The following is an 18,329-nucleotide window of genomic DNA, read 5'->3' on the forward strand; positions in this document are numbered from 1 at the left end:
TATACAACAAGGAGATCAAACAGTCAATCTGAAAGGAAATCAACCTCTGACCCCTGCTGACTCAGCTGAGGCATCTACTGAGGGCCTCCAGGTGGAAAGATCGGATGCTTCCACTGCAAAAGTGCCTAACCATAGCAGATCCAAGCAAATAGTTTGTAGCTCCACCCCTGGAGGAAACTCAGAAAGGCTGAAGTCAATGTGTACACTGGGTCCCCTGATACATGCATTGCATTCTCTCCAGCAGCACTGGAGGCAAGGAAGGGGCATTGCATGACGTGGAGGAGGGGGATGGCTCAGGGATACACTGGGGCCACCACTTACCAACTGGGACAAGTAAAGGACAGAGCAGGTATATGTGGCATAGACCTGGTGACTGGGGTTTGGGAACAAGTGGGAACCAGCTCTGCATGAAGTACCTTACCCAAAATCCCCTGGAGGAGAAGCCCAGTGATAAGATCATCTCAGATGGGACAAAGAGAGTCTATTTCATTACCCCTTATAATTCCTCTGAATGAGGAGGTGGTGGAGTTGGTGGGTCGTCACAAAATTTCCCTGGCCTAGACCATGTGCCAGTTGCTATCCTTGGGGCTGCCTCTCCCCAGCTTCAGTCATGTAGTTCTGGAGAAAACTGACAATCATGTGTGCTGCTGGGTCAGGGCAAAAGACCATGTAAAGCCAGTCATATGACCGCACGTCCCTGCCAGGATGGCTGATCTAGGGCTGTACATGTAATCTGAGGTGGGTCACTCAGAGAACACCCTTGAACTCTGATGTCTGCAATCTTTTTTCCTTACTAGGTGATGCATTCAGGATACAAAACCCTAGGGCAGGTAGCTTGACTCCCTCACTAGGTGTTGAAGCCTTAAGGAAGAAAGTTGCCAGGCTAAGACCATCAAAGTAGACTGAAGGGAAACAGTGAAGGTGAGAGAGAATTGATGACTTCTGATTTCTTGGATCCAGTCACTGAGATCTTTGTATTTGCTCTGATTTTTGTATCCTGGATTCCCAGAATAATTTCAATACGTCTCCATTTTCCTTGAAGCCAGTTGGAGTAGGGCTCCTCTCAATTTTGATTCAGTCTTGGTTCTAGAACTTTCACTCCCAGACTCAAACAGAGGCAACCATTTGTTTCAGCACCATTAAGAGTGAAACCTTTTATTCTTTACTGAGAAGAGGGTGTGCAGACCACCAAATACAGATCACAAGCATCCTTGGAAGTAGTGCTCAACGTGTGAGTGAGTGTGTGTTAGGAACGGCCTTCTGATTCCTGAACCACTCCAAGCATTTACACTGCCCGTGCCAGGCCAATCCTGTCATTTCCTCGATCAAAAACCGAGAAATACACCCGCAGAAAGACGTCACCCAGGAACCAGGTCTCTCTAGATAAACTAAAATCGTGCTCATCAAAGGCGAGATAACAGTAGCCTCTATTATCCTGGGGGAGTCAGAGAAACACACCAGTCAGCATGAGCCCTTACAGGTGACTTCCCTCAATATCCAGACCCAGCACAATTCTTTGCTTTATTTCCCTCTTTTGGTATCAAGGGGTTTTCTCAGCACCAGGGGATGTGAGAGTTCATCCAAAACCAAAGAAGGCCAAGACATGAGGTTGCCATGAGGAAAGGTGTGATGAGTGGAGGACTGGGAGTTGGGGAAAAAGAGAAATGAAAAACAGCAAAGTCCTACTGTGTAGCATAAGGAACTATATTCAATATTCAGTGATAAACCATATGAAAACGAATAAGAAAAAAATATATTTTTATATGTATAACTGATTCACATTGCTGTGCAGAAGAACTTAATGGAACACTGAAGATTAGCCACACTTCAATATAACTTTTTAGAAAAGAATAAGTGTGTCCAAAGTTCCTCTCACTTCCTGTTTCTTTCCTTCTGACTTCTGCTGCTTGTTTTCTCTGCAAAGAATGCTGGTTCTCCTCCTGCCTCCTCACAATCCATACTTTATTTAAAAGTTTTTTTTTTAATGTTTTATTTTTTAGTATAGCTGATTAACAATATTCTGAGTTTCAATTGGACAGTAAAGAGACTCAGCTGTATGTATCCAGGTGTCCTGGTCCCAAAGACACCCCTCCCATCCAGGCTGTCATATAACTGAGCAGAGTTCCCTGTGCTGCAAAGTAACTGGTTGTTGGTTATCCATCTTAAATAGAGCAGTGCCCACAACACGATATTGAAGACTTAACTCAGGAATCTGAGAAGCCTCCTTTGGCCCAAACTCACCCTCTTTGGCCATTCCAGGCTTGGTTGAATAATGTACTCTGGTTCCCCATCCCCACCAGTCAGTCCGTAGCCCTCATCACCCCTCGTAAGTCCCCAGGGCCCCAGTGCAGAGCACCTTGAGATGCCATTTGCATGGAATACCATGCAGTTTTGCCTAGAACCAAGCAACCCTCCATATGGCTCAATGATTTTTGTGGTTTTAGAATTCCTGAAATTCCCTCTTTCTCAAAGCCTTCTTTGAGCCCATCAGCCTTCTCTGAACTCTCGAAGGGACCTGACATGAAGCCTCCACCCTTGCCAGGGGTGAGCAGTCACTGTGCACCCTTTATTCACCTTCGTATGCAACCTCCCCACAGAGGAGTCAGGTACCTCAACTCACAAAGGAGGCACCTGGCCGCAGCAAGGGGAAGATGCAGCTGAGAACTAGGGTGACCATGTAATTTATCATCCAAACCAGGAAAACTTTGAGAAGGGAATGGAGACTGTTAACTTACGCTGGGACATCACACTGGGACTGTCCCCAGTCATTCTCCTTGTCACATGGCCTATTTCAGGGACTGCTAGTGCTGACTTTCATGCTCATGCACCTAAGGGTTCAGATTGAATTGAAGCTCTTTGAGGACTGAGGACCTTAGTGTTCCCCTCTCCCTGACCCCCACCATGCCATATGGTATGGTATCTCCACATTTATTTCAGGAAGATCAGTGTCCCACACGGCCCTTTACTTTCAAGTGATTGCTTTTGTGGGAGTCACTGACCCAGCTACAGGGCTCAACAGCATCTCCAATGGTGTGACATGGCCTCCAGAGGGTGCCCTCCTTCCAGCAGCAGCCCAAGGGTTCCTGCAAGCTCCAGTTTGAGAACCAACCCTCAGTATTGTCCCCTCACCTTGAGAATGTAGGCTTGAGCTGGCACTGGGTAGTCGATGCCGTTGATGGTGAAGATAATAGAGGGCAGGGTACTGACCACAGAACATGAAACATAGTGCTGTTAGAAAGAGAGGAAGAGAGGTTGGCCCTGGAGATCCTTGTGTGTGGAGACTGGGAGTGACCCTGGGGCATGACCGTTCACCTTGGAAAGCCAATGTGTGGTGCCGATGAGCTTCCTTATCTTATTGACCAGTCTTCTTGGGCCTATGATATGTGATGTCCCAGTGTCCACAAAGGCCTGGCAGCCGAGAGAACAAGCAATAACGTATCTTTTCATGGAGATGCTGAGAGACAATGGAAGAAAGCTGGCATCAAGGTCACTTGAGTCTCCTCAGCGTTACCCCCTTTCCGACTGTCTCATAAACAGCCCTTCATCTCTTGCCCACGTTTCCTTTACTCTTGACACAGCACCTTTCCTGACATCCTCGAATGCAGTACTTGAATACACCAGGATCTTTTGTACCTTAACACAAGCTGGTCTTCCTTCCTAGAAGACTCCACTCCCCTTTGACTAGCAAGTTTCTTCTCATCTTCCAGATTCCACCTTAATTGTATTGTTTTTGGGAATTCTTTCCCCCAGTGTTTATCAGCCTCCTATCTTGGTATCTCTCCGTAGACCCTTCCTCATGTCTGCTGCTACTGCTGCTGCTGCTAACTCACTTCAGTCATGTTCAGCTTTGTGGGACCTCATAGAGGGCAGCCACCAAGCTCCACAGTCCCTGGAACTTTCCAGGCAAAGTACTGGAATGGGTGGCCTTTGCCTTATCCTCCTCATATCTAGCATATACCAAAGTCACAATTCACTATGTGGGTGAGTCACTTCATGTACATCTGCTTTCTTAGATGTGAGGGCAGGTTTTATTCTCCTTGCCTCCATAAAGTGCCTGGCACACAGTGGACGCCCAATGCTTCTCTGTTTAATGAGAGAATGAAAACTGAGAAAATAATAAGAAACATCCAGGGAGCTGTATCTGATGGGGAACAAATAACAGGTCTCAAACAGAGTGAAGATGGAGATTCCCAGGGGCAGCAGATTCTCATAGTAGGAGGAGAGAGGGGCTCCTCTGGGAGAGCATGTCTTCCAGCACTGCACCTACAACCAGCTCAGACCCTGAGACCCTGGCCAGGAAATACATGACTAGCCCACAGAAACTCCAAAGGACAGGTCAGCTTTTCTCTGAGGTACCACACAGAAACCTATCAATTATGCCTCTTGTCCACAGGTCACTCCAGGATCCCACCTTCCTGATTCTCTATTATAGCCCCTGTCCCACTGTGTGCCCAAGAGCATGGGGTGTCATTTTTATTAGTTGCTTTCACATCTTCAGACTGCAGCCATCATCTCTCCACTGCTGGCTAGCTGCTCCCTAATAAGACCAGTTTTCCCCATTTTCTCAGGACTGTCCCAGTTTTTAAAATGACATTTATTTGTACTGAGAACTTCCTATGTCCTAGGTAGCCCTGCAATCTTGATCATCTTATCATAACTCTGTTCAAGCTGGAGAAATTCTCCCTGTTCCTCTGTTTACCACACTGTAGAGTCCTCTAACCATGCTCCCCACCTCAAAGGGCAGTGGGTTCAGGGCTTTCCCATCTGCACAGACCTCTCTGGTCCCTTTTAGAACACTGGCCAGAGCCTTGCTCAGAAGGCCTGGGGATTATGAACCCATAGGTTGTTTGTGTAACTATGTGCCTGTGTGTTAGTTTGTATGTGTGTTTGTATGTGTCTCTGTGTGTGCTTGTGTGTCTCTGACTAGCTATGCATGTTTATATGTGTCTTTGTGTAGGTTTATATGTGTGTGCTTGTGTGTTTCCATCTGTCTATGTGTCTGTCTCTGTCGTCAAAGATGGTGTATATGTCTGTGTGACTGTGTGTCTGAGAATGCATTTGTGTGTGTCTGCCTGTGTCCATGTACAGTAGTGGGAACTTCACTTCGTCTGACCCTCAGAGAGAGATGCTTACCGGTTCATGTGTACACTCCAGGCACCTGCTTGGATCACTGGTACCCAGTTGAGCTCTCCCTTGTAGTAGCGGTGGTCCACTCCACCAAACATCACCACACTACCCTCCTGCTTGTCTCTGTAGAGAGAACAGAGTGGGGGATCCTTGGAGGACATAAACAACAGCAATGTCTGAGAGCTGTGCTGGTCCACCCATCAAGGCCCTAATAAGGTCCCCATGTACAGATGCAGAAATTGAGTCTAAGAGAGATTGAGATCCAGACTGTGGTCTGTTACTGGCTAGTGAGTGGAACAGAGGAGGCCAGAAGCACTTGGCTGGGCTCCAGGCACTATGTCTTCTGAAGATCCCCTGGACCTCCACCGACCTCAGTGCTCATCCACCCTCAGAGGACACAGTGCTGAAATGCTTTGGCTTTCCCCTTGTCCACCTTGTCATTTTTCAAGGCCTGGGACTTCTAAGGGTGTGGGTTCAGATCACCCAGTGTTGGCTCCAATGGCCTAAGACCTCTACTGTCCAAAGAGCAACACACTCAGAAGGGACTCCACCTCTGTTCTCCCTGTCTTGAAATGCCTAATATTTCTTGAATAAGGGATCCCACACTTTTGTGTCCCACACTTTCATTTCTCACTGGCTCTTACAAATTGGGTAGCTGGTCCTGGGCTCCCAGTGAAATGCTAATGAGGAAGGAAAGATATCCACCATCCTTTTTCTTCCTTCCTTATCAAATTCATAAGCAAATCCTAATACCTTTTCCTTCAACTTGTTTTCTGTTGCCTTCCATTAGCCTTCCTCCTCACTCACCCCCTAGACCATGTTACTGGTCTTGATCCCAGGAGTAAAGTTGGGTTCCAATAAAATTTTATTTATAAAAGCCAGGGGTGAAGCCAGTTGGGCCCTGGGGCCATAGTTATCCTGGATTAGATTACCTCTCAGGGTACTTCTTTATCAAGTATTCTATAATTTTCTTGCACCTGAAAGCATCTTACATCTAATTAGGACAAAGATATTGTCCACCTCAGACTTACTTGCTCAAGTAGAAGGCAAAAACTGGCTCAGAAATGGCACCTTGATTCTTCAGCTTGTCAAATATGGGGATGGCTCCAAAGCAGGATGTCTTGGGGTAGCTCAAGCCCAAGATACCATCAAAAGTTATGTTCTCAAACCCAGATTCTGCAATGCTTAGACCAAACGTCTGGTCCGTACTTACAAGGTCCCCAATCTGTGGGAGAGAAGAGTGTTGACACTTGCAGATACTGGAAGTGGGGCTAGCACTGGCCTGGGGTGCATTGCCATTAGATCCTCAGAGAAGAATTCAGGCTGGGCTCTGTCTTTGGTGGCCCATAGATAGTTAGATCAAGCTGGGAGAGGAATTTCAGTTCCATTTGAGAGAGCCTGTGAATTATAAAGCATCTGCCACTCTGAAAAACACCACCTAGGTGAGTCAAATTGGCCTCGTGGCTTCTGTTCATGTGGGGCAACCAAGAGTCAGGCCAGGTCCCATAGGTGCCACCTGAGGGACAAAAATACCGAGGCCAAGATAGCCTTATCTTTGGCATCACTGTGACCTAATGACAGGAATGGACTGCATTCTCTGTAATTACTCAGGATTCTGCATCTGTCTAAGAAGACAGCAGCCAAAAACACAATCTTGTTTGCAGGGTTCTATGAAATTACTGTCTGGGGGATTCACTTTTGGGGATCTGTGTATATTTCTGTGAGTGTGTATGAGAGAGAAAAAGAGAGAGGGGAACTGCTCAAGTATTTTAGAGGAGGCAGGCCATAAGTTTATCAGACACTCAAGGGTCATCTAGAGTGATAATTCATTTATCAGGCCCCTTGACTTCTCAGGCCTCCCACTCTGGATACCTGAAGTCCTTGACCACCTCCAGGGTCCCCAGATCAGCTTTACCCTGTCTCCCAACACCCCACAGCAACTCCAGTCCTGAAAAGCCAGCCTAACTCCACCTTTTACCACCTGTGTGCCCTCAGCAAGGCCCTTGCTGTCTGCATCTCAGTTTCCTCATATGTCTCATGAGCTAGTCACAGTAACTGCTGTTAGGTTGTTGCAGGATTAAACCAGTTATCATCTGAAAGTGGCTGGAAGAGTCTGTGAATATAAAAGTGGGTGCTTTTATGCCTTCTTTTCGCACACAGAAAAATGAACCATGAACTGCTCATGGGCAGAAGAGCTGCAAGTCCACACCTCAAGCCACTCTCTGGGTTAGCTAATTTCTTTGCTCAAGTGTAACCACAGGCACTGCCTCCCCCGAGACATGAACCTGTGGGTAAGATGGCCAATATCTATGGGAGTTAGGCTAGGAAGGGTCCTGCCAGATGGTTCTGCATCTGTTTTGCCAACAGTGGTGACTGCATAGCCAGTCCTGCCTCAGCATTTGTTATACTGTTACCCGAACTGTGTCATGAACAACAACTCCTTCAATTATCCCAACTCCATAGAAGATCGTGAAGGTCTTATTGGTAAGCCGGTAGGTGGAAGACAGACGATGTCTGAACATAACGTGTTTAGCTGCAGACACAAGAGATGAGTGCCATCAGGTGCCAAGAGTGGAAACAGGGTGGCAGGGCAGGTGAAAGACGAGCCGGATGGGGGTATGTATACTCACAACAGGTTGAGCTGTTGCACAAGAGAGAGGGGACCCACAAGTCAGATGAGCCTGTGTCAAAGAGAACCTGGAATTCCTGAGGGGGTGTTCCAATGGTGATTTTACCCAGGTAGAGCAACTACAAGGAGAAGGATGGAGTGGGTTAGAGCAGAACTGGCTACCCTCTATTCCCAAACTGATGCCACCCTCTATTCCCAAACTGATTCTTCCCTCTGGATGTCACATATCTCTTGAGACCACTTTCTAACCACCGTGCAGCTCACAGACTTTGGTCACAGACATATCTGCATTTGGTATATTTTTCCTGTGCTATATTGTATGCAGGATATTAACTCTATGACCAGGCATTGAAGTGGTACCTTCTGCATGGAAAGCCCAGAGGCATACCATTGGGCCTCCAATACCACTGGAAACCCAGGGAAGCCCTGGTGCCTTCATTTGGGAAGCTCTGTAGTCTCTTCAAACCCAGTATTAGCACCTGCTTCTCCAGGAGGTCCTTCTTGATCAACCCCAGCCACTTCCTCTAAACTCAGACCACATCCAATCAACATCACACAGGTGACCCTTTCATTTGACATGTATTTACTCTTTGCCTATCTCTCAGGCTGGCATGCACTTTTCTGAAGACATCTTGAACACAAAGAAAGCCCTTTTTCTAATCTAAAAACAGGAACCACAGTGATTCTTATGGCCATACTCAGAATACAGTTTCAGTAACTTTTTACGGCTGTTGTTCTTGCATCTGTGGCAACTGATTTCCTCTACCTGGGGATTCACAATTGCTTTGCAGTTGGTTCTACCATTTGATCAGTGATGGTTCACTCTTCACCTATAACTGAGTGGCTCACTTAGTTCATAAGGAACAATCGCCCTCCAACTAATGACACATGTTTGATACAGAAATGGATGTTTACCTGCCACCTGGTAATCTCCGGGCCCAATCACAAAGACCAACAGTTGAGAATGAGAGTGCCTTCTCCTCTGGGTGGGGTCCCTCTTTTCCAGTGTCTCTGCCTCCTGCAGGAACCCCAACCCCAACATCCCACCTGGCACCTCTAGATGAGCCCCGTCCTAGGCTAGAGTACCAGGGGGCGCTGTGGAGCACCATCCTCCCAAAATACTCACATCCCAGATGTTCCTCAGTGGGTGAGTAGTGAGATTTGAGCCACGAAAAGAAATCTGGGACAATCTGTAAGGATGCTCCTTCAGGAAATTGTTCAGCATGTTTTTTCCACTGGCGGTATTGCTCATGGTCTTCACTCTCCTTAGAGGTATTCTTTCACCAAGCATTTGACAAAGAAATCAAAGCAGATAATCCAATTAGCTGTCATTGTTAAGGTATAACTGTCATTGTAATAGTCCTGTGTATTTTCTAATTATTTTTATGAGGCACATTATTATCAGAATTTTATGCATATCTGCAATCTTTGGTAAGCCAAATGACCATGTGGCGTCTAAGTCACCCCTTCGATAAAATGGTGGAATGTAACAATACAAACCCTCCAAATAGAATAACTTGAGGATAAGTGAAGTAATGGATATAAGGTACCTGATAAATAGGAAGCCTCAACCATGACAGTCTTTAGCATTGTTGTTGCCTTCTCACACATTCCTTCTCATAGAACCTCAAGGAAGGAGGTAGAAGGGGGACTCTTATCCTCTTTTATAAGGGAGCAACTTGAAATGCAAGAGGTTTCTGAGTTGACTGTGTTCGCACTGCTTGTTTGATATAAAGCAGTGCAAAATGGTTTATCTTTCTCCAAGTTGAAAGAGAAGAGAGAGTTGAAAGAAGAATCCAAGATATAGAGAACAAGTAAGGGAATTTCAGAGGCTTAAGAAGGAGGAAGAGTCAAATGAAAAATTAAAAGAAAACAACACAAACAGAAATAGACTCCCAGTGACTTGCAAAGAGATGGAGAGATAAATGACAGTGATACAGAGATGCAGACATAGGCATATACACACTGAAATAGACCGGGATAAAAGAGGACATGTTGAATAAAATGTAGAAAAGTGATATTCCACAGGACCACATTGACATCTTCAAAAACTATGCACTGAACAGTTGCAAGGAGTTGCATTTTCAATAGGTCATTACATGACTGGTCCTCAAGATTTGTGCAACCCAAATCTGCACCAAGACCTTGAGATCCACAGTTCCTACAGAAACTTACTTATCAATAAGTAAGAGTTGAACCTTAAGACTCTGAGGGAAATATTCCATTCCCTTCTACACCTGATGGCTGGAAGAATAATCAGATGAAAAGAAAAACCCAAGAAAGGAATATGATGTGACTTACAGTCCCCATACTTACTTGACTATGCACTCTGAGAAGGCCACCAGTGCAAGGAGCACAAGCCACTTCATGTTTCTTTCCTGGCTCCAAGTATTCAAGGAAGTTTGGGTTCTTAGCATGTATTGGTGACCAGGAGCCCCTAGTTATATATGCTCTAACCTACCCGACTTCTCCCCTTTAGGCCACTAAAGATCTGAAAACAACAACAACAAAGGTCTTGATAAAATCTTTACCTTCATGAGTGTCCTTGGCGAGGGCCTTTGAAGCTTTTCAGAATACAGAGAATTGAACTGTAATCTCTTCTTTGAAGCTTGAATGGAAAATCAAACTGATCTGCATGCACATCTAAGAAGACGAAAAACCTTTCCTACTTGGAGAAAAAACTGCTAAGAACATCATGAAAATGGATACTAAGAGCCATGCTCGACACTTGTGGTTTCATGTCATCTTCCTAGCCACTTGATGAGATAGGCAGTGCTGTCTTCTTTGGAGAGGAGACTGCTAGGAGGATAAGCTGTCAAAAGGCAAACTGAAGACTTCAGGGGCAACCCAGGGACATACAACTGGCTTAGGTATTGCGTCTAATGGCAGACATCAGGGGCACCTATGATGCCAGTCTGCATCAATGATTTAGGACAGAGCAGTACTTCGATTGCATGGTTTCAGTTTTGGAAGAAATGTCATATGCTTCCACAAGATAATTTATATCTCCAACAACTGTACAAGGAAGAACTGTGTGCTAGGCTCTGAGTTACAGGCTTCAAAGTCAAAGTTGATCAAGGCAAAAGTAGTCTTTATCTAAAGAGAGCTAGAAGTCTAGTTCTCACAAACTCATGTCCCCAGGAGGCAGGAGATATGATACTAGGACTAGGTGGCCATGTTGGAATCTGGGCAGCACAGGCCTTACCATTGGGAGCAGCCTTTCCTCCACTTCACCCATGCTGGAAAGCAGGCCAGTTGACTATGTTTTCAAGAGAATTACAATCTATTGACTTTAATGCTAGCAACTAATTTTTCTTCCCCCCCCCCAAAAAAAAGATTTTAAATGAAATCTCCACAGCAATGTGCTGGAATCAGCCTTCAGTCTGCAGGTTTTTGTGTCTGGCCTAGACTTGGGAGTGCAGTGGGGACAGAGAGGAGTTGAATACATGTTGGTTGATTTTAAAAGAGACTCAATGCATACTAAACATGCTGACACATTGGAAAAGACCCTGATATTAGGAAAGACTGAAGGTAGAGGAGAAGCGTACGAAAGAGAATGAGATGGTTGGATGACATCACCAAGTCGATGGATATGAGCTTGAGCAAGCTCCGGGAGCTGGTGATGGACAGGGAAGCCTGGATGGTATGGATTCCTGTCTATGGCATTGCAAAGAGATGGACACAAGGGAAGGACAGAACTGAAGTGAACAAATTGAGAACAAAGACTAATAAATCTAATTGCATCAAGTTGTTGACAAGCTACCTATCACAACACATTACTTAAGTGGCCTTAAAATTAAGGCTTATGACTCTACATTCAGAGTGGAATATCTTCTAAGGGAAAACAAGAATACTGCCCATCAAAAACAATACCAAAGAAACCAAAAGAAAAAAAGGGAAATAAATCTGGCACTATATTCAACAACTATATTTCCTTGGTATGTCTAATTTTCTTGAAGAAATCTGTAGTCGTTCCCATTCAATTGTTTTCCTCTATGTATTTTCATTGATCACTGAGGAAGACTTTCTTATCTTTCCTTGCTATTTTTTGGAATTCTGCATTCTAATGGGTATATCTTTGCTTGTCTCCCTTGCTTTTTGCTTCCCTTCTTTTCACAGATATTTGCAAGGCCTCCTCAGACAGCCATTTTGCTGTTTTGCATTTCTTTTTCTTGGGGATGGTCTTGATTTCTGTCTCCTGTACAACGTCATGAACCTAGATCTAGTCCATTAAATCTATTTCTCACTTCCGCTGCATAGTCCTAAGGCATTTGACTTAGGTCATACCTGAATGGTCTAGTGCTTTTCTCCACTTTCTTCAATTTCAGTCTGAACTTGGCAATAAGGTGTTCATGATCTGAGCCATCGTCAGCTCCCAGTCTTGTTTTTGCTTACTGTATAGAGCTTCTCTATCTTTGGCTGCAAAGAACATAATCAATCCGATTTTGATGTCAACCATCAGGTGATGTCCATGTGGACAGCCTTCTCTTGTGTTGTTGGAAGAGGATGTTTGCCATGACCAGCGCGTTCTCTTGGCAGAACTCTTTTAGCCTTTGCCCTGTTTTATTCTGTACTCCAAGGTCAAATTTGTGTGTTACTCCTGGTGTTTCTCAACTCCTATTATTGCATTCCAGTCCCTATAATGAAAAGAACATCTTTTGGGGGGTGTTAGTTCTAGAAGGTCTTGTAGGTCTTCATAGAACTGTTCAGCTTCAGCTTTTTCAGTGTTACTGATCAGGACATAGACATGGATTACCATGGTATTGAATGGTTTGCCTTGGAAATGAAGAGATCATTTTTGAGATTGCATTCAAGTACTGCATTTCAGACTCTTTTGTTGACTCTGATGTCTACTCCATTTCTTCTAAGGGATTCCTGCCCACAGTAGTAGATATAATGGTCATCTGAGTTAAATTCACCCATTCCAGTCTATCTTAGTGCGCTGAATCCTAGAATGCCTATGTTCACTCTTGTCATCTCTGGTTTGACCCTTTCCAATTTGCCTTGATTCATGGACCTAACAATCCAGGTTCTTATGCAATATTGCTCTCTACAGCATCGAATCTTGCTTCTATCACGAGTCCCATGCACAACTAGGTGTTGTCTTTGCTTTGGCCCCATCCCTTCATTCTTCCTGGAGTGATTTCTCCACTGATCTCCAGTAGCATATTAGGCACCTACCGACCTGGGGAGTTCATCTTTCAGTGTCCTATCTTTTTGCCTTATCATACTGTTCATGGGGTTCTCAAGGCAAGAATACTGAAGTAGTTTGCCTTTCCCTTCTCCACTGGACCACATTCTGTCAGACTTCTCCACCATGACCCCTTCATCTTGAGTGACGCTACATGGCATGGCTTAGTTTCATTGAGTTAGACAAGGCTGTGATCCATGCGACAGATTTGCTAGTTGTCTGTGATTGTGGTTTCAGTCTGTCTGCCTTCTGATGCCCTCTCTCAGTGCCTACCATCTTACTTGGGTTTCTCTTACCTTGGATGTGGGGTATCTCTTCATGGCTACTCCAGCAAAGCACAGCCGCTGCTCCCTTGGAAATAGGGTAGAACCTCTTGGTGCCACCCCTGATTTGGACATGAGGTAGTCCCTCTCCACCACGCTTCTGTACTGCCATCTCATCTGCAGCTAGCAATAATTCAACAACTATTGTTTCTCATATTGTTTCTGTTATTGTGATGGAATCATACGTATGTTAACAGGTAAAAGCAAGACAATCATTAAAACTAATGTTCTGAAATAAGTTTTCACTCTCTAGAAAAAAGAGGTTCACACATAATATATCAAAGTTTATTTCAAATCCTGCTGTCTTAAATCTTGAACTGAAAGCAAAAGATTGTACCAACTAATTATATTTCTTTTTATTTTAATTTTTAAGGAAGATGTGTACTTCCTCCTCTGACCACTCTAAAGCATAGAAGCAGTGACAACTTGATAACAGTGACTCTTCTGAGGTCTGACATCCAGCTTCTAAATACATTTCCCATCAGACAATCTTAAAGAGATGGCTGATTTCAGGACTGGGTAAAGAAATGTACAAAATAATGTTGGGAATCGTGAAGGACCAGAAAGCTGAGGGACTTCAAAAACTAACGGGGACTCTAGAGAAGTTTTAGGAGTCCAAATGAAAAGGCCAAACACCTACCAGTTTTTTGGGCAGAATGATGTTTCTGCTTCTCAACACACTGTTTATGTTTGTCATAGCTTTCGTGCCAAAAAGCAAATGTCTTCTGATGTCATGGCTGCATGCAACATCCACAGTGGTTTTAGAGGCTAAGATGAAAAAATCTCTCACAGCTTCCAACTTTTGTCCTTCTATTTGCCAGGAAGGATGGGGCTGGATCCCATGACCTTAGTTTTTTAATTTTTAATTTTAAGCTGGCCGAATGTGTCCAAATGTTAATAGGCAACATCTAATTTGTCACTGTGATAGGCTGCTAGAGCATAAATTCACCATTGTGAGCACTGAGAAAGAAAAATAATCATCAATATTTATGCTATTTTTGTTTCTATTAAGCATAAGTTATGTAACTACAAACAATTCCAGGAAAACAAGCTAGACTGTCCCTTCTAGGGGTGATGAGAGTGTGATGGGGTGCAACTATAATACAGATGTTGCCTCATTCACTGGACTACAGTTCACCTCCTGCTGTGGAGGTCTGGTTCCTAATAGACCAAAGACTGGTACTGGTTCTGACCCACTGTGCTGGTATTGTGGACTTCTGCTCTAAAACCAATAGTGCAACATTCTGTAGGACAAACACCCTTGCTTCCTCCCCATTTCTGAATGAATAAATGACATTAAAATTGGGAGAGGAACACTTATGTAGTCCTAAAGGAGGACAACCAAATGCAACATATGACTACATTCTTTCAATAAACTGTGAAAGGTATCTGCTTTTTGAGAATCAGGGAAATTTGCGCAGAGACTGGATATAAAATATTCATTTTCTTGGGAACAAAAGAGCAGTTTTTTCATATCCTATCATTCTACCACAAATACTCAAAATGTGTATTTTGAGAAATGTTCATCTTGTCCCTAAAATACTTCAGGAAAAATTAATAAGGAGTAAAAGAGAGAATGAAATGAAGGCCGGTTCTTGATTTAAAAACGGATAGCTGCTATGGTATGCATAGCTGCTATGGAGTGAATTGTGTCCACCCTTGACTCCCAATATAATGATATTAGGAAGTAGCGCCTTTGGGAGGTACCCAGGTTGACATGGGTTTTTGAGGGTGGTCCCTCATGATGAGATTAGACTCTCCCTCTTTTTCTCTCTTATTCTCCCTCTTCTTCCTTCCCTTCAACCACCACATGTGAGAACATAGCAAGATGAGAAAGACTGATGCAAGTCAAGACTGTCTCTGCTGGGAACTCAATTGGCCACCACCTTGATGTTGCATAGTCTCAAGTCTATGACAATCTGTGGGACTCAGAGGTTAGTTTTGTAGTTATCGATGCTGAATGATGAAATATAGGGTTCATGACACCCTTCTTTCTTATATTTGTTATTTTCAAAATAGTTTTGCAATAAGAGGTTTACAGAAATTCATTTTGAAGTTTCTGTCTTAGTGATACTATCGTCTCAAATGAGTGTCTCTCAGGCTTGCTTTCCCTGGCCACTCCACTCTAACAAGCACAGACCCTCATCCAAAAAGTGTGTAGACCCCTCCCTCCATCAAAACAATAATTATGCTTACCAAAGTAGAAAGTTGGGAGAGGGATAATTTGAGATTAATATATGTATACTACTTTATTTAATAGATAACAAAGACCTACTGTACAGCACAGAAACTCTACTCAATTGTCTGTAATGTCCTTAGGAGAAAATAATCTAAGAAACAATAGGTACGTGTGTATGTATAAGGGAATTCATTTCCCGTACAACTAATATTAATACAATGCTGTAAGTCAACTACACTCCTGTAGAAATCAAAACCTGAATTAAAAAATATATATATATGCTTACATGTAGAGACTCATGGAGTTCTTTAGACTCACAGGATGTCAGATAAGATGCTGGAGACGGCAGACTGGGTGCAGAAATCTAGACATTATCTGAGGTTGCATTTTCCTGAGCTTTGGTGTCCTTTGCTTCTAGTGTCTCCTTTGATTTGTCTTTGGAGGATCTAATACAAGGGCTTGGAGACACCAGCTGGGTGCTAGTTGAAGGGCTAGAGGGAGGCGCTAGCGGGAGAGTGAAATCCCAGCTCCCTAGCCTTGGTTTGGGGCACGATTGAGGCACAGCTTATATCCCAATTTCCCTGTGAAAACAGGCTGTAGCTTCCTTCTCCGTGACTTGCAGGATATCAGACTCAGACTGGTTTAATCCTTTTCCATGTCCTGCTTCCCTTGAGGCCTCACTGGTTTCTCTGGGAGAATTTTATTTTATTTTATTTTACTTTACTTTATTTTATTTTATTTTATTTTTATTTTTATTCTTGGTAGCACTATGTCTTCATTGAGGAGAAGGCAGACACCACTCTGCTACTCTTGCCTGGAAAATCCCATGAACAGAGGAGCCTGGAAGGCTGCAGTCCATGGAGTCGCTGAGGGTCAGATAGAACTAAAAGACTTCACTTTCACTTTTCACTTTCATTCATTGGAGAAGGACATGGCAACCCACTCCACTGTTCTTGCCTGGAGAATCCCAGGGACGAGGGAGCCTGGTGGGTGGTTGTCTATGTGGTCGCACAGAGTTGGACACAACTGAAGTGAATTAGAAGCAGTAGTACGTCTTCATTGCTGCTCAGGACCTCTCTATTTTCAGCGAGCAGGGGCTCCTCTGTAATTGCAGTGCACTGGCTTTTCAATCCTATGCATCTCTAGATGTGGATCACAGGCTCTAGACTACTCAGGCTCAGTAGCTGTGGTCCACTGGCTTAGTTGCCCTGGTGCATCTGCAATCTTCCCAAACCAGGTCTCAAGCACATATCTTAAGTACTGGCTCAAAGGGGAAACTCTCTGGATGGAATCTGAAATAAATCACTTTTACATGAAACTTGGCAACATAGAATATTTGTGAGAATACTGATAGAGAATTGTCTCTGCTTCAAGCAAGCTCCTGAAATCAGGACTGATTGAGGTCCCCCCCCCCCGCCCCTGCACCCGGGTTCCTACAGGATCTTGAAGCTCTCCTGCCATGTGGCTTTGTTCTTGCTTCAGTTTCTGAATCCCACACTAGAGCACAGCTTCCAGAGGGCAGGGCTGTCACTTGACTCACTTGTAAATATTCTTCAGTACATATTGTCTCATTCAGACCCTAATGTCAAGAAAAGGCTAACACAAATATCAGTTATTTTATTATGAGTGTTAGGTTACAAGTTCAATGACTATAATCAAAACCTTATTAATATTGTATTAAATACAATACAATTTCAATTATCTTTCATATAATGTTATTGCAGGTCTCTCCACAGAGATGAGGGCCCACTTCTTTCTTGTCACATCTTCCACCTATGCTTCTTACCTCTGGTCTAACATGTCTGCTCCAGCTCCTGTCATTATATCTCCATTCCAGCTAGTGGGACAGAAAATACTACTTCCATTTGGAAGTGACATATCACCTCTACTCCAATTCCACTGGCCGAAGTATCTTCCATTGTCATGGCAAACCTGGGGGTTATGGGCACACAGAAGGGCAGGGGAATGTGATCCTACTGAATAACATTCACGATGAGTAACAAGGGCCACCACCCTTCATTCATATCTCTGTATTCATTCTTCTTCGGTTCTTCCCAAACAACTCTCAGTCTGTTTTGGCCTGCAGAGATGGATATGCATGAGGTTCTAAGAAAGGACATGACCCAGGCTCTACACATATGGAAAAAAACAAGAATGGAAAGAAGATAAGAATGCATAAAAATTCAAAATCTAAAGTAAAGCATGCTTATAATCATAATTTTGCATGTATACAATTTAGGTATAATGGTTGGTAAATCAATTTATAAAATAAAAATAAGAGAAATGTAAAATATACATATATTCACTAAACACAACAAAATAACAAGTCTACATCATATTAATCACCTAGTAGTATCAGGATTAAGTTTGGATGCACATTGTGTTAAACTAAAACAATTAAAACTTTACTAAGATAAATTTGATTTTTCTCTCCCACTAAAAAAAAGCTGGAGGTGGGCCAGCAAGAACTTGGGTGCTATCTATCTCCAAGGTTACATGATTGTCCAATACAACTGCAGGAGTTCCAGCCATCACAACTAAAATCCAGAAACTAAATTCCTACTTAGGAAGTAGGTGGGGAAAAGAAGAGTCCCATCTCTCAGCTGAATCAGCTCCTTGAAAGTAGTCTTCCAAGAAATCCCTCTTACAGATCTGCTTGCATCTCAAAATCACCAGTCACAACTAAGAGCATGGGTAGTTAGGAAGTGCAGTTCTGTAGCTACTGGGCTGATGGCTATATAACAAACTATTTTCACTTTTGAAAGAGAACCAGGGAATACATAATTTTGTAGATAGCCTGCAGCGCCTTCCTTAAAGAACAACAATAACAACAACCAAAAGAATGGAATAGCCTGAACGGCTGGGCACAGTGTGGGAGCC

At 43.7% G+C, this 18,329-nt stretch overlaps 1 protein-coding gene across 1 annotated transcript; it reads right to left on the reverse strand.

Moving 5' to 3' along the window:
- Positions 1,286 to 10,125, reverse strand: LOC102190769 (pregnancy-associated glycoprotein 1-like). Its single transcript, XM_005701163.2, has 9 exons — positions 10,073 to 10,125; positions 8,883 to 9,033; positions 7,758 to 7,875; positions 7,542 to 7,660; positions 6,159 to 6,352; positions 5,134 to 5,250; positions 3,313 to 3,454; positions 3,130 to 3,228; positions 1,286 to 1,435 (listed from the first exon to the last, which is right to left on the reverse strand). The coding sequence occupies exons 1-9, from the start codon at positions 10,123 to 10,125 to the stop codon at positions 1,286 to 1,288; spliced, it is 1,143 nt and encodes a 380-aa protein (XP_005701220.1).

This window comes from Capra hircus, chromosome 29, assembly GCF_001704415.2.
Source record: "Capra hircus breed San Clemente chromosome 29, ASM170441v1, whole genome shotgun sequence".
Lineage (NCBI taxonomy): Eukaryota > Metazoa > Chordata > Mammalia > Artiodactyla > Bovidae > Capra > Capra hircus.

What these genes read in the sequence shown, in the direction of transcription:
- LOC102190769 (XM_005701163.2), bottom strand. Translation starts at nt 10,125, where the DNA reads ATGAAGTGGCTTGTGCTCCTTGCACTGGTGGCCTTCTCAGAGTGCATA. An exon ending in CACTGAGGAACATCTGGGAT is followed by an intron (nt 7,876 to 8,882) that starts GTGAGTATTTTG and finishes TTCTCCTTGTAG; the next exon opens with TTGCTCTACCTGGGTAAAAT. An exon ending in CCACACATTGGCTTTCCAAG is followed by an intron (nt 3,229 to 3,312) that starts GTGAACGGTCAT and finishes TCTTTCTAACAG; the next exon opens with CACTATGTTTCATGTTCTGT.